Source organism: Henckelia pumila, chromosome 4 (assembly GCF_033568475.1).
Source record: "Henckelia pumila isolate YLH828 chromosome 4, ASM3356847v2, whole genome shotgun sequence".
Lineage (NCBI taxonomy): Eukaryota > Viridiplantae > Streptophyta > Magnoliopsida > Lamiales > Gesneriaceae > Henckelia > Henckelia pumila.
Window position 1 is genome coordinate 155,588,185 of NC_133123.1, and position 22,631 is coordinate 155,610,815.

Below are 22,631 nucleotides of genomic sequence, written 5' to 3' on the forward strand. Positions count from 1 at the left end.
AAAATATGTAACCGAAAAGATATAGAAGATATTGATGAGATATTTTCTTATAATGTGACATGTGACATCATAAATGAAAATGAAGATCATGAACCAAAATCTTTTGGTGAATGTAAAACTCGTCATGATTGGGCCAAATGGAAAGATGTCATCCAGGTTGAATTGGATTCGCTAAATAAACGTAATGTTTTTGGACCTATAGTCCTCACACCTAAAGGTGTAAAACATGTTGGATACAGATGAGTTTTTATTCGAAAGCGAAATGAGAAAAATAAAATAGCAAGATATAAAGCTAGACTTGTTGCACAAGGTTTTTTTCAAAGGTCTGGAATTGATTATGAAGAAACTTATTCTCTTGTTATGGATGCAATTACGTGTCGATATTTGATTAGTTTGGCCGTGTCTGAAAATTTGGAAATGTGTCTTACGGATGTTGTTACAGCTTACTTATACGGATCACTTGATAGTGATATATACATGAAAATCCCTGAAGGATTTAAGATGTCTGAAGCACAAAGTTCAAAACCCAGAGAATTTTATTATGTAAAATTGCAAAGATCATTATATGGGTTGAAGCAATCCGGTCGAATGTGGTATAATCGGCTAATTGAGCACTTGATGAAAAAGGGATATGTAAATGATCCAATATGCCCTTGTGTTTTCATCAAGAAAACAACATCCGAATGTGTAATTATTGCTGTATATGTTGATGATTTAAATATCATTGGAACGAATAAAGAAATTCAATAAGTTATGATGTACTTGAAAGAAGAATTCGAAATGAAGGATCTTGGAAAAACCAAGTATTGCTTGGGTTTGCAAATTGAACAAAAAGAATGTGGAATTTTTGTTCACCAGGCAAATTTTACAGAAAAGATCCTTAAACGTTTTAATATAGATAAATCAAATCCATTAATTACTCCAATGGTTGTAAGATCATTAAACATAGAAAATGATCCATTTCGTCCATGTGAAAATGATGAAGTTATTCTTGGTCCAGAAGTACCATATCTAAGTGTCATTGGTGCCCTTATGTATCTTGCAAATTGCACTAGACCTGATATATCTTTTGCTGTAAATTTATTAGCAAGATTCAGTTCATATCCAACAAAGAGGCACTGGAATGGAATTAAACATATATTCCGTTATCTACGAGGAACGGCAGATTTGAGACTTTTGTACTCAAATTACACCAATCAAAGTATCATTGGTTATGCTGATGCTGGATATTTATCTGATCCACATAAGGCACGTTTCCAAACCGGATATGTATTTACTCGTGGAGGCACAACAATTTCTTGGCGTTCACAGAAACAAACACTAGTAACAACTTCATCAAATCACGCCGAGATTATTGCGCTACATGAAGCAAGTCGTGAATGTGTTTGGCTAAAATCAATTACACAACATATCCAAACTTCTTGTAGATTATCAGTAAACAAGAATCCTGTGACGCTGTATGAAGATAATGCTGCATGTATTGCTCAAATGAAAGAAGGATACATCAAAAGTGACAGAACCAAACATATCCCCCCAAAGTTCTTTGCCTACACTCAAGAGCTTGAGAAGAATAAAGATATTGATATCTGTTACATTCAATTAAGTGAGAACTCATCAGAACTCTTCACAAAGGCGCTTCCTACGACAATATTCAGAAAACATATATATAATATTGGGATGCGAAATCTACAGCGTATTTGAAGAATCGATCGTATTAACACGAGCGGGAGTTTACGTGGATGCACTCTTTTTTTCTTGCTATGATTTTTATCCCACTGGGTTTTTCCTAGTAAGGTTTTAACGAGGCAGTATACAAACACGTAATATCACGATCATCATCACAAGGGGGAGTATTGGAAATTATATATTAACATTAGATTGAAAATTATTGTGATGATGATGTGATGATATTTTAATTTTTGATTATGTAATGGATGACATATTTATTTTTGAACATTTCTCAATTGAGGATCTATAAATAGACCTCAACATTTGTGAAGAAATAACACAAGTTTAGAGAGAAGATTTTATAAGTGTTTGGTTTGATATATATTTTGAGTTTTAGAGTTTTTAGTTTTTACCATAAATTTTTACTTTTCACAACATTTAATACTATTATATTTGTATTTTTTTTCAACTATGGTTATATATTCCTCATATCTCAATATATACTAGTCACCGTAGCACATGCATTGCGTGCGTAACATAACATATATATATATATATATATAGTATCTTATAAAAGTTGAGAGCTTTTTAGAAACCACTTCTCTTAGTCTAATATCTAGACATTATGTTTTCTTAACCATTTTATCATTTAACTTCACACATTCGTATTTGTTTTCATCTAATATTTTATTCCTCATTCTCCCAATCTTACTTCATCTTTCCACTTATTACCCCACTATCCACCCATGTTTCCTTCCACATTTTTTTAAACAAAAAAACTACATCAATTAACTAACTTACTAGACACTAACTCCAATTATCCTCACGGATTTTCAATTTCATCATATTTTTTATTTGACTTCTAATTTTTCAAATGATTTTTCACAATAACATGTTGATCAAAAGTAATAATTAGAAAGTGATCGTAGCAAAAAATATTTCGATTGCATGTGCCAAATTTACTAGTATACATAAAACTTGTGGATCGAAAATCCAATTGTTCAGTGTTTGAAGTAAACAACGGATGTGATGACATATTGACATTAATAAGAGTAGCTGTTATAAAATAATTATGTTTTTTTACGGTTGTTGAGTTTTTTTAAGTGGATAAATTTTGTATAAATTTATTTAAGAGACGAGCAAAATGAGAAAGAATTTTTGGTGTGTCCATGACACACCAAAAACAGTTTTTCTAATACCCTCAACTATTATAAAATAATAAAACTTGTGGATCGAAAATCCAATTGTTCAGTGTTTGAAGTAAATAACGGATGTGATGACATATTGACATTAATAAGAGTAGCTGTTATAAAATAATTATGTTTTTTTACGGTTGTTGAGTTTTTTTTAGTGGATAAGTTTTGTATAAATTTACTTAAGAGACGAGTAAAATGAAAAAGAATTTTTGGTGTGTCCATGGCACACCAAAAACAGTTTTTCTAATACCCTCAACTATTATAAAATAATAAAACTTGTGGATCGAAAATCCAATTGTTCAGTGTTTGAAGTAAATAACGGATGTGATGACATATTGACATTAATAAGAGTAGCTGTTATAAAATAATTATGTTTTTTTACATTGTTGAGTTTTTTTTAGTGGATAAGTTTTGTATAAATTTACTTAAGAGACGAGCAAAATGAGAAAGAATTTTTGGTATGTCCATGGTACACCAAAAACAGTTTTTCTAATACCCTCAACTATTATAAAATAAGAGACGAGCAAAATGAGAAAGAATTTTTGGTGTGTTCATGGCACACCAAAAACAGTTTTTCTAATACCCTCAACTATTATAAAATAATAATAATAAATAGTAGATATCTTTTACTATTAATTAAGTTTGAGCACCACGTAAAAACTAAATATGGTGTTTTGGTCTGATTTTTAATAACCTAAAAATGCCCCCAACACCCACCCACGTACTTTTTCCTCTTTTCAGTTTCTTCGATTTTCTCCTCTATCCATTCAAACCATTAGTTCAGATTCTCTGCAACCAAGCGATCTCAAATCAACCATGGTGGTTGTTTCTTCGTCCGCTTTGAAAATTTTTCAACCTCTGCCAATAAAAGGGCCCTCCAACACGATTGATGCAGTGGGTTTCAAAATCAACTCCACCGGATCGACGTATAAGAACATCTTCAACAACTCCAATTTTTCTTATTAACTAGCTTTTAATCAACCCTCCGTTTGTTTATTTTTTTCTCGATTTGCCGATAAACTTAATCAACCTCCCATCTGTTTCTTTTTATCAGATTGATTTTTCGATTTTCCGATATGCTACCTCAGTTTACTGTTAGGTTTCAGGATCTTTCGGATCTCGATTTTACTGAATAGTTCCATTAACTTATCCTCCTGTTTGTCCTTTGGATTGAGTCTTTTTCTGGATCATCGGCTGTAAAGGTAAGCACCTATTTTAACAATGCTCTGGCTTTTTCTAGATCATTCGGAAACTGTCGCAATGAAATTTTCTATTCGATTTTGAGGTAAATTTGGAATTCTTTTTTTTCACGTTTGTTCTGTGCTAATTTTTGGATTCTTTGTTTTAGTTTCAAAAATTATTTCGAAATCATTACAATTCAAAATTTTCAATTAGTTTTAAGGTAAATTGGGATTCCTTGCATTTTCAAGTTTTTTTTGTGTTGGTGCCGTATTAATCATCGTAATTTTTATTAACTGTGTTGTGTTTTAAAGGAGACTATAATTGGAGGTCAAGTTTTCGCATCCTTGCTTCATATTCAACCAAATGGATTGGCTAAAAATCAACCCCTCAAGAACGGTGTGACAAAATTTTACACTGATAAATCTTTATGAATTTTTCCCCACATTTCACTTTATTTTCTATACCAGTGCCGATATCGAGTTCGAATTAGTTATTTTCCGAGAAGGCTCTTGACTTTAGATTTCATCAAAGATTTGTCCAGTGTTTATTTTATTTTTCAATTATCGTATATGTTGAATTTAAAATTTAAGAATTGTTTTTGCTTTGTGCCTTTGATTTTTCTTTTGTAATGTTTTGATGGATTTTTTTTGTTGAATTTCGTGGTTGGATGGATTTTTTTTTTCTTTTTTTGAATTTATTGGTGTTGGATAAGTTATTGCTGTTTGATGAGGATTTTTAATGGGGTTTTTTGAACTTTGGCCGTGTGAAAAATATTCTTTTTAATACTTTGATTTGTTGTGAATATATTGATTTCGTCGGACTTTGTTGATTTCGAATAAGTTAATTTTTGGCATGTTTGATCGAGAATTTATTTTTTTTTATTTTTTGTTCTCAAATTTTGGAAGTGTATGTAGAATGCGTGAATGTGTGTAAGTTTCAGAAAGGAGATGTGAGTGGAAAGTATGATTGCAGTATGCTTTCATGTGCTTCAAAAGCTCCGAGAGCGCTCACTGAATTTTTTGAGAGGGTCATGTATTATTTTCTCAGTATATGTTTGTTGTTTGATCTTAGGATTTGTGTTCAGTTTCTATTTTTCTTACCTTTGTGCTTTCTGAGTTCAGTTGGTTTGTAAAAAGGTTTCTGCACATGAAGCAAATATTTCTTTGGACAAAGAACGCCACCAGAAAAAGGCAGAATTTGGTAGATGGAGCAAAAATCGAAGAGCGTACTTTAGGAGAAAAAAACTTGAGGTTCAGTTTATCTTTCCTTAATTTCATCGATATTGATTCATGATTTATTAGTCGCCCAATTGTAAAATTTAATTTAATTTGTATATTCATTGTGTGTTACGATTGAAACACATGTATGATCATTTTGTTGATACTTTAAAATTTCGTAATGAAGACCACACTCCTCGACTTCTTTCGTCACTTTTCATCTCTACAACAATCATGTGTCCTTGCTTTCTTCAATTGAAATAGTCATTTTTCGTAGTTTCATCATGTTTTTTTCACAGATTGTTCAGTGGAATTCAATTTCAAGTGCTATAATTTGTGATGGATTACAAAGATGAAATGAAAATGTTTTCAGAAGTTTATAGGCATCCATCTTTGTTTATTTTTTTAAATTTTTTAAATCATAACTTAGTTTATGCATCTCAATGATATAGTGCTTCGATATAATTTAATTTAGTCTATAATATATTTTAGTGCAATATCGACTGATTTCATATACTTAAAATTTAAAATTACATTGTTTAGATTATTCTTTTTGCTCTTCATATGCAAAGCAGTACCTTCCAATTATGTTTTTTTTCCTTCTCATTGATATCAATTGCTTTGATCCATTAAGTTCATCGATTAGTGTTGTCGTCCAATGATGTTTTATCTCAAAGCATGGCCTTTGTTAAATCTTTATTATATTTGCAAATGAAATTATCTCATTTTGACGCTTTTATGAGTTGGAGGTGTTTCTAGCTTCTATGCATTTATATTGTGATTTGGTTTCCGCCGCACATCTTATTTTTGTATACTTTGGCGGATTTGAGGTAAGTTGGTTGTGGGTAAGGTCCATGGCTATGCAGGTTTGCACAGTTTATGTTCGATACTCATTTATGTCTTCTTACTCTTGACCTTGAAGAATCTATATATCTTCTTATAATAATCTCTTTCTATTTCTTTCTTCACTTTGTATTTTATTAAGAGTTAGGATAGTATGCAAATTGTACGGTATGTCCCATCAATTGTTGAAGTTTTTTGTTTTATTGTAATTTTATTGATTTTGTTGTTTATTATTTGCCAATTTTTCTTAACTCGCTGTCCAAGTACGGCTTTGACGTGGTATGGATACCGAACAAAAATTGAGGACAAAATGTACCATTTTATTTGGGGTGATGCTATATGTACACGTTGGGTTACACATAACACTTGAAATTACATAAATGTATTTTGGAAAGAGTTTTTTCAAATAAAGTGGAGGGATATTTTTGTAATTTCATGTGTAGTGTACAACCCAACGTGTAACCCTCCATGTACACATAGCATTTCCCTTTTATTTGACCCAAGGATTATATATTTCGTTATACACATGCAAGGCATGTGCCTCGGTTGCTTGTATATATATATATGTGTGTGTGACTTGGATGAAGTTCACATATGATTTGAAAAATTATATTTTTTTTGAGTTTTTTTTAGGATGGAGTTAGACGAATAATATATATGATTTGGGACAAATTTCTCCTTGAACTAACTTTTATGATATATAGATTAAAGTTTATTTTTTAACAAGGAGTAAAATGTATTTTGGTACACGAATTATTGGTAAAATGTCATATTGGTACACGAACTATTGAAAATGGCTTAATTGGTACATGATCCAAATAAAAGGTCAATTTTACCCTTAATATGAATAAATATTATATTGATTAATTTTAAAATATCATATTTATTAAAAATTAATATATATATATATATAGTTTCTTTTAAGTGCCCATCTACCATGCCCACCAATGATGTGACACTATTTTATTGGACCTACAATTTATCACATCATTATCACATCCAATGAAATAGTGCCACATCATTGGTGGGCATGGTAGGCACTTGAAAGCACATCATTATCACATCCAATGAAATAGTGCCACATCATTGGTGGGCATGGTAGGCACTTGAAAGTATATATATATATATATATCAATGTTCTAAAAATCCCCGCCTAGGCGCTGGGCGGCGACCCTTCGCCTCGACTAATGCCTGGGCGGTGCTCTGGGCGTCGCCCGATTAATTGGCCGTCTAGGCGGCGCCTCAGCCGCCTGGGGGCCTCCTAGGCCACCTACTGCCTAGTCGGTTTACCCATTAAGAAAAAATAAAAAAAAATTAATTTTTTTAATTAATAAAAAAAACTTAAAAGTAGATATTTTAATTTTTTGAAAGAATTTTACACAAAACTGAAAAAACATAAGATATAAAAATTATTTTCCATAGTGGAACTCGTAAATATTTCAAAATTTTAATTTTTTTAGGCTAAAAAAAAACCGCCTAGACCCCGCCTAAGCAGCCGCCTAGTCGACGAGCCACCGCCTAGCGCTTTTTAGAATATTGATATATATATATATATATACACACATAAAACCACAAACTCAATAAATAAATTATATGCATGTATGACTAAAAATACTCATTAATAAATTATTTATATTTTTAAAATATAAATAATATATAATGAAATGATATTTTTTCTATCAATGTAAATAATTATCCATTTAAAAAAATTGATATAAATTATATACTAATAAAACAACAAAGTCAATAAATAAATCATATGCATGTAGGACTAAAATATATTTAATAACGATAAAATATAATTAAATAAATATTTATTTATTAATATTTAATTCAAGTGCGAGTAAAAGTATAAATTTATAAATTATTAATCAAGTGAAAAAATTTTGGGTTATTAGAACTACGTAAATCGAGACAATGAGTGAAATTTTTTCTTTGAGATTTGTTTTTTCATGATCTAATCTTTAATGTCGAAAATTTTTGTATCAAATATTGAAAAACTAAAATGATGAATATGTTTGTTTCAATCATTTAAACACAAGGTTAACAGACTTCGTGATCTATATTTTTATCATAACAATATATTACAATATTTGTTGTATAATTTGACTTGATAATTGTTTATCATTATATATATATATATATGTATGTATGTATATATTAATTTTTAATAAATATGATATTTTAAAATTAATCAATATAATATTAATTCATATTAAGGGTAAAATTAACCTTTTAGTTAGATCATGTATCAATTAAGCCATTTTCAATAGTTTATGTACCAATATGACATTTTACCAATAGTTCATGTACCAAAATACATTTTACTCTTTTAACAAGAATAAACTCAAGTACGTAATTAGCGATATGCAAATCACATGTGCAAAATAAGCCTGCAAAAGATTAGACAGGCTCAAACAACAAAGACTTTCGTCAGATTTGTGTTTGAGATTTTGATCCCGAGCTTCACACATTCAATCGACTCAGTTATGTTTTGACAATATACTATTGTCTTGATAATAATAAGATAGAGAACAACTTGCATTTTTGGTGTTTATAAGTATGTATTGGAAAATTCAAAAAAAAATGTATTGGAGATTATGTAATTTGACTTTTATTTTCAAACTATAAATTGAATAAGGTCTATTTTAAACTTTTTTATAATCATAATTGCAATAAATATTTCATACGAATTGAACAGTATCTCCCATCATGTAAACATATATTTGAAAAACGTAAAACAATTTTGTTAATGACTTAATATAGATAAAAATAATAAGTTTGTATGTAAATTTACTAACATATCCTTATAGTCTATGTGGAAAAAAAATCTATATATATATTGAATATCTCGACATTGAAAAGATATATATTCATGAAATTATTTTATTTGATTTATATTTATAGTAAAAAAAATAATATTTCAACATAAATGTAAATTTTGTATTATAAAATATGTTAAATTACATATTCGTTTCTTAAAATTAACTCATCCTAGTTTTTGTTATATATATTCAGGACGAGGGGTGTATAAAGTAATATTTGTGTTCTCAGGCCCCTTTATTTCTGATTCTCTCCCTTAAACCCCGATCCAAAACCCTAACATCGACACGCAGTGAAAACACACACCCCCGAGATTTCTCCGCCGTGGGTAGCAGAAAAAGCGAGGAAGAAGGTGTTCTGATGGCGGACCGTCTGTTATCGGTGGAGGATATCAAAGCTTTTTGGCACTCTCAAGTCCATGACCCTGAAAAATGGGAGCTCAACATGGTATTTTCGAATCACCTTATTATATCGCTTCTCTAATGTCTTGTAGTGCTTGAGTTATTTATTGATTTTTGGGGATAGAATTAGTGTTAACGTGAATTTATTTGCCGATCGGTTGAAGTTTGATCGTAATTACTGGGATGCGGAACTTTTTGCTTTTATGTTCTGCAGATGAGTTTTTTTCAATCCGATCGTTTGTTTTGTGGAATAAGAGTAATTGTTGTTTAGCATTTTATGTGATTCAATGAGCTGTCTGGCTGTTTGAATTGACAGGGGAACTATTTTTCAGTTTTTTGAAATCTGTGGAGTGTCGAATTTTGATTGCTTGTTTTTAGTTTTAGGCTAGTTTTTACTCCTAGAAAATCGTGAAATCGATGGATGATGGAGGTAGATATGAAATGGATTAATGCATTCGGCTGTCGCCTAGACATTTCAGCCCCTTCTAGTGCTGGGTTTGCTGTTGCTCTTTCGAGTAGGCTATGTTTGGATATTGGATCCTTTGCCTGCGAAATGATGCAGGGATAACTTTTTAGCTTGTTTAATTTTGAAGGAAATGTGAAGATATCATATTGTAAGAACTACTTTTTGCTAGAAGAACAGGGTGTGTAGTGTACCAAATACAGAAAAAGAACAAATAAAAACAAACCATAAAAATATCTAAACCATGGAAACTTGTGGATAGGCTATTTCCATGAGATCACATTCTCTACATTAGAAGGAGATGCATAGAAAAAAAAGAATAGGTTGACAACTACAAAAAGGAGAATTTGTGAGGCAATCTGCAGCTTTATTTTCCTCGTGATCAATCTGGACAATCCCCCAACAATAATTCCATGAAAATCGGTTTTCACTTGCCTCAAGAAATTTGTGATCGGAACATAATGAGATAATCCATTGGAAAGGTGGGGAATAATGTTGAATGTCAACTTTACCATCTGTTCAGTTTCCTTCTTGTGTAAAAGGTTTGAAGTTTTGTGGATGACCTTATTTTTGTTGTTCCATTGGTTCGGTAGAAGATTTGTTGTTTTAAGAAATTCGCAAAAATAATATCTTTTTATGTGATCAACCCCTTTCATAGATCCAAAATTTTCAGTACCCCTCTTATTTTGCAAGTATTGTTTTGATGGTTGAATTTATGATTTGAAAACACTTTGCTATATGCTTTCTGATGCCTTGTGGTTTTTTTAATATAACTCGTTATCCCATTCTTTTCTCTCATTTCAGAAATTATTCCGTGCATTTGGGCTCTTTGCTGGCTCCATTATCTTGATGCGCCAGTATGGTGATATGATGGCCGTATGAAAATGAAACCCACTACCAAGTGCCTAGCTATATCAGTGTGGTGGCTCGTGTTTTTTCCTCTCTGCTTTCACTTTCCATGAATCATTTTCTAAATCAATGTTTTTTTGTTGACCAGCTGTTCATGAATCGAGTTTTACATTTATGAAGTTTTAATTGCAATGAATAACTTTGGAATTTTATTTTTTTCGACTTTTTCAACGAACATAGAATATTTGCTGTGCATGTGTAAGTTTTGTGAAGGGTGATGAGCCAATATAAGCTTTCAACTTTTTGTCGACATCCCATTCCTCTTTGGTTTTCCTATTTTCTATCCTCGTCACGAGGGTGATGAGCCAATTTGAAGGTTTGTGGATGTCAAATACTGTTCTTTTGTAGTGTTTCATTTGTTCACCATTGTCCTGGAGAAAAGAATCATCCTCACAGACAGGACTCCGCCTCCTATATTACCCGAGCCATTCCTTAGTTACTGAATTCGAAGCTTTAAATGTCAAAGAGAACACACACACACAAACAAAAACACACACATGTATGCATCTATATTTTGCGTGTGTGTGAACTTTATCTGCCATGTTGAGAGTCACAAATGATAAATATAAGATTTTTTGGTTCCATAACTTTGATTGCCGCCACCATTATTGGTCCAAAGTCATTGGTCCCGTGCAATCAAAACGATCCCCATAATGCAAACAATTTATCTCCGATTATCCAAATTTCAATTTGTAAATGTAGGAAGCCGGGTTTTAATGAATTTTGAGGGGTTTTTCTCTTATTATGAGTCGATATATCGTTAGAGCACTTGCTATTTCCGGGGAATGTTAAATTTGAATTTTATTCAAAAGAGTAAATGAAAATATTCATATGTAGATTGGAGAGTTGACCCAAAGTTTGTAAGAATACAATAATGAAGTCATCCCTCCACAAGTGGGATAACTTGGGGCTTGGTGACGTAAATGTTTGGAAACAAAAATGAAGCTCGTTCGATTGATTAAATGATCAGTTACTTGGTATAAAATAATATTTAAATAGTATTTGGAACTTTAAATCTTTCTATATTATTATTGTATAGAAATTTTAATTAATTAATTAAATTTGAGATAAAACTACGATTATATCTTAATTTAATTCTCAACAAAATCAAAATATTAGAGAAATTAATCATTTTTTATGGTCTTGTCTTTTTTAAGTCATTAAATTTTTTCTTATCTTTTTTTTTACGAGAATTTTTTTTATCTATCAAAATGATATTTCGTTATTTTTGTTTGTATTTTTAAAATTTTAGATTAGATAGTTATCATTTTTAAACTTTTGAATATCTAATTTATCGTGTATCGTGTGACTTCTAAAATATAATAAAAATCAATTAACAAAAAAAAATTATGTATACATCCATCGCGTGAAAAAAAAAACTAGTATTATATTAAAGTAACATTTATGTCAACATGAACAGAGACCTTCCTAATGATATTGTATTGAATGAAGCCGGTGATAATAAGTAATAACATTTTTTTGTTTGAATCTATGATAATATCTATAAACTACATAAATTTCACGTGTCTGAATAATTTTGAATTTTTATATTTTACCAAAAATACCTCACTATACTGTTGAACTCTTATCAATTTCAAATGTTATTATAATAATAATAATTTATTTTATTTTTTTAAAAAAGTGCGATGATTTTCAATTTATCCATGCACCAAAAAGTGGGTGGGCTCCTATCTATCACCTATGGGGCATAGGTGGTCAAACCAAAGCAAAAAAGTCAAGGACTAAAAAATTAAAATTCCTAAAAATTAAAGGCTTAAATTCCTGAAATAATCAGAGCCCTCCAATTCATGCACGCCCCCCTATATCGACGGTTTATATTCATCTGTCATCTCATTGATACGGCCTTCTCTCTCGCATGCTTTCTCCTTGGATCGTTGGAATATTCGCATAGTTTATGTAGATCCAAGCCAAAGAATCCGCCTTCGCAACCGTAATCATATTTAATAATGAAGAAACAAATAACCATTTGAATCCAAATTTGTATTTAAGAGGAGGGAGGAGGAAAACGGGATCAGCACCAAAGCCAATGGGTTCTTTCTGTGAGTATTCGTTTTCCAGCATTTCTTGAAATTGCCTGATGTTTCTTGTGTTCTTACAGAGATTTATGACGACGATTTCCTGATTTAGTTCGTTTAAAGATATGGCTTTTGCTTCTGTTTACATGTCACGTCTGCTTTGCCCCGTGTTGCTGTTTTCTGGAATGTGTCGAACTTTAGAAGTTTTGGTGAGCTGGGTTTTTGTGGGATTTTTTTGAATTTTGATTTGTGTGTCAACAATGTGTGAAGTTATGTTTTTCTGATAATAACTCAGTACGAGGTGCCGATAGACTCTGAACTGAGTTATGTTTGGACATTTTTGTCTTTCAAAATTTCGTTGGAAAATCTGATAGCATTGGATGATTCATGCAATTGGAGCAACTTGAGCTAGAGTGGCGTCAAGCATTTGATCAAATCAATCCGAGTTTCGATATTTTGTATTCAGATTTCGTTGATGGCAGTCGGTTTGGATGTTAAAAGTTTTGAGCTTTGTAGTCTGACATGAATTTTTGCTCATGCTTGTTAAGTTTGAGACTGGAAGTGCATTTTTCATGATAAGCAAGATTATGGGTTTTCTCCTACACAATGTAACATAGTAGGAATCTGCAAATCTCTTTATTTTAATATAACTAAAAAATTCTGTGTTTTGTAGTTTAATTCTGTAAAATGCTTGTCTCGTTGGTAATCTTGTTTCATGTACTAAGAACTAATGTATTGTAATTGTGTGCTTCAAGCTGATACTTATGTAAAAGTTTCATTTCAGTACTACAACAAAATTAGAAAATAAATTGGCACCTCGTACTTATGTTCCCAGTGCTAATTTTAATGTGTCCTGCATTGCTCTGCAGGTCATGCCCCTTTCTTTTTTCTTCTGTTGATTGTTGGGTGCTCGGCAAGAGCACTTTACCCTCTTCCCAGCAGAAGAAATGACAGAAACAGACAGCCGCTTCAAACATTTCGTCCATATAACATTGCACATCGTGGTTCGAATGGAGAAATTCCCGAAGAAACAGCTGCTGCTTACATGGTATATTCCCTTTTACCTTCCATAAATATATCCCAAATGCATCGTGCTCGATGTCATGGCTCAGTAGTAGTTAATACCTTTTGAAATAGTACTGAGATTTGAATATGGCCAGTTCAAAGCTAATGTTGTTCGTTTACCTCAGGCCAATCCTAAGGCGAGATTTTGATCGATGTTGGATAACTATATTTTCTGCATGCCATCTTCATATTTGATATATCTGTGATAAACTAACTTGCAGCGAGCTATTGACGAAGGTGCTGATTTCATAGAGTCTGATATTCTGTCTTCGAAAGATGGTGTTCTTATATGCTTCCATGATGTAAACCTTGATGATACAACTGATATTGCTATGCACAAGGAATTCTCTGATCGGAAGAGGACTTATGAGGTACAAGGGGACAATATTACCGGCTATTTCACAGGTTAGACCACTATCAGAACTGGAGATATTTTTCTGGCATTCCTCTCTTCACATTTAACGCATCTGATCAAGGTGAAGCTTAAGGGTGATCTATGCTCTTTTGCCATAATTCATCCTTGTCACACATCATTGATTTTTACTTATTTTTTATGGTTTGAAAGTTTTATATCTGCTGTTATGATGTTCAGTTGATTTCACCATAGAAGAGTTAAAATCGTTGCGAGTGAAACAGAGATACCATTTTCGGGATCAGCAGTATAATGGTTAGTCCCAATGTTGTAGTACAATTATATGAAAAGAAATATAAAACACACCATGTCCGGAACAAAAAATTTAACACCTGCAATTTGTTTCATATCACTTTGCAGGTAAATTTCCTATAATCACTTTTGAAGAGTTTATTTCAATCGCTCTTGATGCACCACGAGTTGTTGGAATATATCCAGAGATAAAAAATCCAGTATTTATCAATCAACATGTGAGTTCCTTCTTTTCGTCTTACGACAACCTTATCTTACTTAGAGAAACAGATGTGAATGGTAAACTGATGATGACTTCTTTGTCTTGAAGAATGTCAACTCATCCCGTGGTTACATATCTTGTTTGGACAGGTGAAATGGTCAGGTGGAAAGAAATTCGAGGACAAATTTGTCGAGACACTCAAGAAGTACGGATATAAGGGATCCTATTTGTCAAAGCAATGGTTGAAACAACCTGTTTTTGTTCAGTCGTTTGCACCTACATCTCTTACCTATATATCTAACCTGACCGATGTGCCCAAGATTTTTCTAATTGATGATACAATGATACCTACTCAGGATACAAATCAGGTCTATACTTTTCACTTCATCCTTTTTATACATCTGACCATATACTAACAAGTTAATATCATTTTTGGGGTAAAGTTTGGCTATTATTAAAGTTGTGCACAAATTCTTTCCAAAAGCCAAAGCATTTAATACCAATTGTTTTAATTTTAATGATCATCTGATTTTCCTGAGTTAATTTTCTATCTGATAGGCCATAGGCCATCTTGACTATATAGCGTATCAACTAGTTTTTCATGTTCACAAAGAATTGCATGATGTTTACTATGTTTGTCGGATTAGTTTGTGTATTCATTACTTTATGAAATTGTCCACTCACAACCCAATGTCCTTGGTTGTATCAACTCGAGATTCTTGTTATCTGTACATATTCTCAATCTAATGCCGTGACACAAAAACTTATGTTGTGACAGTCATTTTTGGAGATCACTTCAGATAAATATTTCGACTTTATCAAAGAATATGTTGTGGGGATCGGACCTTGGAAGGATAACCTTGTTACAGCATCAGATAATTATCTGCAAACACCCACCGATCTGGTAGCGAGGGCACACGCTCATAATCTTCAGGTACAAACTCTTTTTTTGTCAGTAATAATTCTTTACCGACATCTCTAAACTCAAAAGATTGTGTCATATGTGCCAAACGTTTCATTTTACTTCATGTTACTTTACTTGCAATCTCTACGAACATGCCATGAATCAGAAGCGTCTTAAAATGATGTTTTGATTCAGGTGCACCCCTACACGTTCCGGAATGAGAACCAGTTTCTGCACTTCAACTTCAGTGAAGACCCTTATAATGAATACAAGTATTGGATGATCACGATTGGTGTTGATGGACTCTTTACAGATTTCACAGGCAGTCTCCATCAGTATCAGGAGTGGACTTCCCCATTCCCGTCTAACGAGGAAGACGCCTATAAATTACTAGATAAGATTGTATCCATGATCACAAAGTTCAAACATTAGTAGTTACATGTAATGTAAAATTTTGTTCGATTGTTTTTGGCTGACATTCACAGCTACAGCTTGTGTAGTTCAACTAGCTTGTTTGCATTTTCCCTCCCTTGTAAATATTTCTATGGTGGAGAAAATAAAGTTTGCAAAAACACAACATAACGTAAATAAATACATTATGATTAGAAATTTCCAGCTGCCCAACTAATGATGCTCAACTTGTCCTCGAACACTAAAACCCGATGCCGTGTTTTAGTTATGCGAAAAAAAACAACAACTAAAACCCGAGTCGAAGACGAGTTGGGAAAATATTATTGGGCAGCTGAAAAATACTCACATTATGATATCTACAATCGATGTGCTTATTATTAAGCCTAATTTCTATAAGGATGTTAATTTACTCTATTTCTTAGACAATATTTCTTAAATAAAATTTTAATTCGTTTAATCTACCGATGAAACTAACCCTAACCCTGTGTTTTTTTTTATAAAAAAAAATGGCCCTCTCCAATCTAATTTATTACAATGAAACGTTACTTTTAAAAAAAAATGAGTAGGGTTATTTTCTCCAAAGTTTCTCGTAATTTATTACTCCATTCATCTCACATATTTAAGCTTGTGTTTGTTTAACACAAATTTTAAAAACCATTTTTTTTAAAACAAATTATCATTTAACTCTCATTTCATTAATGCTTTAATGGGATAAAAAATTATTATAATTCGTTAATGAAATTAATAACGAAGGTAGATATCTAAAATAATAAATAAAATAATACCGAATATGAAAATTGAAATATGTATTAGAAATAAATGGGAAAAAAAATTTTTGGTCTAGTACTGTATGAATTGCAGGGGTTATTCTTCGTGTATAATCATAAGACTATAGTGGTCATAAAATAATCCCTGCAATTTTTAGAATAATTTTGTTATTAAATTAATAAAAACATTAAAACAAAAATTTTTGATCTTGAAATCAATTTTATGAGACGAATTTAACACAAATTGATAAAAAAATATTATTTTTGTGTTTTGGATTTTGGTCTCTTAATTTTATTTTATTTTTTTTAAAAAATAATGTTGTGGCCTGTGGGTGGATTCGGATTCCCATGTAAATCATCGACTGTGGAATTCGTCCAAAGTTTTTGAGCTGTGGAGCACAAAATCAAACACTGCCAATGGATCGGAATCCGAGACCCAGAAGCATTCTCGAAACTCTGGGCGAGGAAATCGTTAGAATCGTGACGCCGGTCTCAATTTGCATGATTTTGGTGGTGATTCTTGTTTCTTTACTCAATACGGATTCCTCTTCAAATGGCTTATCAATCTCATCGATGGCCACTGTAGCCTACGCAGAAACCAGCTCAGATTCCACATGGGACAAATTCAAAGGCGCCCTTTTGAATTCCCTTGTCTTTGTTGCCTTGGTGACGGTGGTCACTTTCCTGTTAGTGCTGCTTTTCTATTTCAGATGCACTAAGTTCTTGAAATACTACATGGGTTTCTCTGCATTTCTTGTTCTGGGGTTCTTGGGCGGCGAGATTGCTCTTCTTTTGATCCAAGATTTCAGCTTTCCGATTGATTGTGTTACATTTTGTGTTGTTTTGTTCAATTTCACTGTTGTTGGTGTACTGGCTGTGTTTGTGTCGAAAATGGCTATATTTGTTACACAAACTTATTTGGTTGTTATTGGGATGTTGGTTGCTTATTGGTTTACCCTTTTACCCGAATGGACTACTTGGGTACTTTTAGTTGCCATGGCATTGTATGATCTTGCCGCAGTTTTGCTGCCTGGTGGACCTTTGAGGCTCTTGGTAGAGCTAGCTATGTCAAGAGATGAAGAAATTCCAGCTTTAGTGTATGAGGCACGACCGATTATTAGCGATTCTGGCACGATTGATGGTGTGGCACAGAGAAGGTTATGGAGAGAGGGAAGGGGTGGTTTGGATGAAAATCAAGGGCTTAGCTCCAATCAAATATCTCCTACCCTGGGGGCGTATTTGTCTGTTGGAAGTAGTGAAAACGAGAGGAATACTATTGATGCTGAAGAAGGTCGGTTTCCCAGCATGGATTCTGCACTTGTTGCTCCTCTTATTCAGCATCGAATAAGTGTCCGATTGAATTCACCAGAAGACGGAGCTCCAAGTGAGAACCTCGCGCTTGAAGGAATCGGCCTGGCATCCTCAGGTGCGATTAAGCTTGGATTAGGTGACTTCATATTTTACAGTGTTTTAGTAGGCAGAGCTGCTATGTATGACTTCATGACGGTGTATGCATGTTACCTTGCTATAATTGCTGGTCTTGGCATAACCTTGTTGCTCCTTGCACTGTATCGGAAGGTTCTGCCGGCACTTCCTGTGTCTGTCTTGCTAGGTGTGTTGTTCTACTTGCTTACTCGGCTATTACTTGAAAATTTTGTTGTGCAATGTTCAATGAACCTGTTGATGTTCTAGAAATAAAGCATATCATTTGGGCAGATAGATTTGGAATCTCATGTGTCTGCTTTCATGTTTTTTTCATTGGTTACCTTTCTTGATATGTAAAAGTAATAGTTGCCATTTTTTACCCATCAACTGAAATTCCGAATACATAACACAGTAGCGATTTACAGTAGTTGTAGTCAATGAATTCAATGGTTCAAGGTTCAATCGATACTGGATTATTAGAGTTCGAATCTATACTCATTTTTTCCTGTATTTAGGTCATATGATCGAATTGAGTAATTATTGTAATGCCACAGAGAGGAGCATTGCCTAATGTTACATCATAATCCGCTGATTACTATAACTTAGTAACTTCTCATAAACGCCTGAAACAAAAGTTTACAACTGGTTGAAACTCATTTCATCATTGACAATATGGAATAGAGTGAATAAAAATGTTAAATGCAAGATGCAAATCCTTGAAGGAATATTGTACAAAAACAAACGCTGACACCACACACAGTCACACACAAAATTCCCCTAACTGAGACTAGTAAAGGAGGAAGGGTGATTTAGGAACATCCAAACTCACCTCCTTCGCAAATGGTTCAATGACTTTGGTGCACTATCGAGAAGATCAAGAATGTAGGTTTCCAAATCTTGTTCTGTGTACTTGACGTACTTGTCACCGATAGTATCGGAAATGATACGTAGGAAGGTACGATATGGATGGATAACTGTCTTTGAGGCTGAGATCCTTAGCTCTTCGCGAAGCTTCGGATCTGGAACACACCATCCCGTTTGGTTTCTGTATAAATCCTCAAAAGCAGTGTAAAAAGCATGGCTTCTAGTCTTTAGAGTCGCCTTTCCCCTTTTCCCATCATCACGTAGCAATGGAAGCATTGAACTCCAAGTGGTTCTTTCATAGCACATTGCATATTTCCGATACTTACAAATGTGTTCTCGGATCCAATCATCCCCCAAGTAAGTTCCGACACCGGAGCTCCTAAATTTTTGAACCATGTAATGCATATTATTCATTAAAAATATTTGCTTCAAAGCATGATCTTGATATAAGTTAGATTGCTTGTCTAAGTTGCCTTCTAGTATTGATGTAAATAACCGCAAGTGATCAGCCACAGCATCGTTTTCTTCAAGAAGTGAATCGAGGGTATCACCGTAATCTGCAAACCAGATCATGTAGTTTACAGTGTACTTAATCAGAGGGTGAATGCCACCATTTGCAGAAAGCGTGGTGGAAGAAGAAGATTCAATGTAATTTCCAAAACCCATAAAGGTTGCTTTCGCAGAATCCCCTAGTCGATCCAAAAGCTCATGGAATTCATTCTTGATCATCAAGCCAGTTTCTTGAGGATACAAAGCTTCTGCATTCGGGATAAGGGCGACTAAAACATCGTGCATGCCAAGGAAGCAATAGAGCCATTCTGGTCTATGGGGTCCAAGTGCCACAGCTTGGCCAAAATCCAGGAGGCCTAGGACAGAAGCCTTTGAAGCCTCGACAAAGCAAATGGAGCTAGTGCAACCATATTGTCCAAGAACTTGGTCGAAGAGGCGTTTTGCGCTAGCAAGATAAACACCGATGATTGCACTCATAGCACGGCGCCATTTCCGGATTCTGGAGTTCAAGCATTTCCACTCCATCGCAAGCACATCTGCAATCCTGAGCCGCTCGATGTTTAAAACTGCCAAATATTCGGCCATCGTCTCTCTCCAGAATTTCACAAAAGCCAGGCAGAATTCTTGATCATAACCTGAATCAAACATTGTTTTGGCTATCGACTTTATTTGAGGAATCATGTCAGGATGGACCAGATCCATCAAATACTCTTCAGCCTCTGTGCCGCTGCTAGCCCTTTGAGATGCATTCTCCACAGAATTTTCGTCGTTTGAAATGATCGATTCCTCGTACACAGAACCCTCCTCACAAACAGGAAGCAACACATTCTCATGCCCAAAACACTGCTTGTTCTGATCAAGGATATGGACCAACTCTTCTTGGAGCCTAACCATCGCAATTTGCTGAATACTTTGAGCTTGATTGAGAATTCCCATCTTTTTCCTACTTCTCTTCACAACCACCACACTTTCCAAGCTCTGAGCCAAGCTCCGAACATCATCAATAGCTTTCAAATATTGTCCAACTATGGAAGGGCCGGAATCCCATATCCTCGAGTGGTTCGACTGCAAATTCACGATCATGTCATGTGCCGAAGCCAGCCTATCCTCGATCTCTTTGTTATCATCTTCTTCATCACCCTCATTGAGTCCAATCATTTTAGACAATTCAACGCATAATGTAGCAACATTTTTCTTCATATCCTGATTCAATATCCCGGTAGACTCGAGGGCCTTGACAGAATGATATGCTACAAGAATCAAATGCTGTTGCCCATCAAAGACTCCATCCACCAGTTCAGAATCCTCCATCACCAAGAATCAAAGACCGCCCAAATAATCAAGACAGCAAATTGGAGCACAAGTATGCTTCTTTGGATGGTTCTAGGGAAACAAAAATCAAAATCTCCTCCACCAAAGATATAGTAAATTAAGCTAACGCAAGGTTTCAAGGCATGTTAGTATTTGCCTTTAAACTCTGCTAGCCTGACCTGAGAACTTTGAACGGGAATATCATTGACTGACACAGAAGAAAATATTCAAGGCATGTTAGTATTTGCCTTTAAACTCTGCTAGCCTGACCTGAGAACTTTGAACGGGAATATCATTGACTGACACAGAAGAAAATATTTCCAATATCTTTCTTGCACCCACTTCCCACTCAAAATCTTAAGGCAAAAGAACCAACGAATAAAATAGGTATTGACCGAAAGAGGAGACTGATCCACGGCCACCCAATTTGGACTTCAACAATGAACAATAACAGTAAATCCAAAATGAAATTTCCCACAAATTCCACAGAAAAGATAAGTCAGCACAGAGGATTCAAGAATCAGCACAGAATTTCCTGGGTTTTTCCTTCTTGAATCACTTTCAAGGGTCAAAACAGTTCACACTTATCAGAAGACCGCAGCTTAAGTTGCAAAAAACCATGAACAAAATTTAACCCAAAACGAAGAAAAGAAGATATATTATCAACAATCAAAAGCCAAATATACTGTTTTTTCATTCACAAGATTTGGAAATTCGAGATTGAGATGAATATGTTGCCTACCATCAATAGCCAAGAACAAAGGGAAAACGAAAACAAAACAGAAATGGGTAGTGAAATAATAAAGAAGATCAAAAGAGATTAGCTTTACACCTGAAGATTTTTGCTTGATTCTTGGACCAGCGAAGCACTAAAAAAGTAAAAATGAAAACTTTTTTTTCATGCAATGTGGGAATTTGAGAAAGACCAAGAACTGATAATTGATGAAATAGGAAGGAAGCTCACGCGGTTTTTCAAGGAAGCGATTCGTACTTTGAACATAAAATAATATGTATTATATATTTTTTAAAAAAGATTTTTAATAATTTTTTGACATGTTAAAAATTAATGATATCAAACTACTACATTTTATTTTTATTAATAAAAAGTATCACGAAGATATATGAGCATAGATTATTTATTGATTTATCTAAAACTATATTATACAATTAATTTATAAATTAATCTTTAATTTCTCTCTCATTAATTATTTATTACCCATGATTTATTAATAAAATGTGCACAGGTGATATTTTTTCAAACAACATTTTGATAAAAAAAAATTTAAGAAAATTTATATAATTGTCATTTTTATGAAAATATATTTTATTTACTATTTAAGAAATTAATTTCTATTATTTATATTAAAACTACTTTTGATTAGATTAATTTTATAACATTAATCCTATTATACAATTTGTCGCGCACAATATAACGACACTAGCATAAAACAAGAGCCATAGCATCACAAAGACTTTCTGTGCAACTAAAAAATAATAAATATTTCCAAGTTACTTTCAAAAAAATAAATATATATTTCCAAGTAGTTAACACATGTTTTTTTAATAATAAATTAATAAATATTGAACTTTTTTATGTGGTTTTAATTTTCATAAACGTTTTTCGATCATCCGAAAATAAATATATATTTACTATATTTTCAAATTTATATATATGGTTTACTATTTTCAATTCAATCCGATTTTATACATTATATTATAATAAAAGATAAATAAATACATATGTTATGGCAAAAATAATATGATATAACT

General features: G+C 33.1%; 4 protein-coding genes and 1 long non-coding RNA gene across 5 annotated transcripts; 4 read left to right on the plus strand and 1 right to left on the minus strand.

The window, feature by feature from the left end:
- Window positions 1-3,554: 3,554 nt before the first annotated feature.
- Window positions 3,555-6,309, plus strand: LOC140864566 (uncharacterized). Its single transcript, XR_012144284.1, has 2 exons — window positions 3,555-4,066; window positions 5,168-6,309. It is a non-coding gene; the product is annotated as an uncharacterized lncRNA (long non-coding RNA).
- Window positions 6,310-9,140: 2,831 nt separating this feature from the next.
- LOC140864028 (mitochondrial import receptor subunit TOM5 homolog) lies at window positions 9,141-10,858 on the plus strand. The gene is made up of 2 exons (XM_073267905.1): window positions 9,141-9,376; window positions 10,598-10,858. Exons 1-2 carry the CDS (start codon window positions 9,290-9,292, stop codon window positions 10,673-10,675), a joined length of 165 nt encoding a protein of 54 aa, XP_073124006.1. The 5' UTR covers window positions 9,141-9,289; the 3' UTR covers window positions 10,676-10,858.
- A 1,702-nt stretch (window positions 10,859-12,560) lies between these two features.
- LOC140864027 (glycerophosphodiester phosphodiesterase GDPD6) lies at window positions 12,561-16,120 on the plus strand. Its single transcript, XM_073267904.1, has 8 exons — window positions 12,561-12,762; window positions 13,608-13,786; window positions 14,025-14,208; window positions 14,396-14,470; window positions 14,576-14,685; window positions 14,819-15,037; window positions 15,448-15,603; window positions 15,769-16,120. Exons 1-8 carry the CDS (start codon window positions 12,750-12,752, stop codon window positions 16,003-16,005), a joined length of 1,173 nt encoding a protein of 390 aa, XP_073124005.1. The 5' UTR covers window positions 12,561-12,749; the 3' UTR covers window positions 16,006-16,120.
- A 974-nt stretch (window positions 16,121-17,094) lies between these two features.
- Window positions 17,095-18,568, plus strand: LOC140865902 (presenilin-like protein At2g29900). The gene has a single exon (XM_073270737.1). It carries the CDS (start codon window positions 17,169-17,171, stop codon window positions 18,441-18,443), a length of 1,275 nt encoding a protein of 424 aa, XP_073126838.1. The 5' UTR covers window positions 17,095-17,168; the 3' UTR covers window positions 18,444-18,568.
- Window positions 18,569-18,822: 254 nt separating this feature from the next.
- LOC140863359 (exocyst complex component EXO70E2-like) lies at window positions 18,823-21,791 on the minus strand. Its single transcript, XM_073266730.1, has 2 exons — window positions 21,132-21,791; window positions 18,823-21,040 (listed from the first exon to the last, which is right to left on the minus strand). Exon 2 carries the CDS (start codon window positions 20,859-20,861, stop codon window positions 19,002-19,004), a length of 1,860 nt encoding a protein of 619 aa, XP_073122831.1. The 5' UTR covers window positions 20,862-21,040; window positions 21,132-21,791; the 3' UTR covers window positions 18,823-19,001.
- Between the last annotated feature and the right edge of the window lie 840 nt (window positions 21,792-22,631).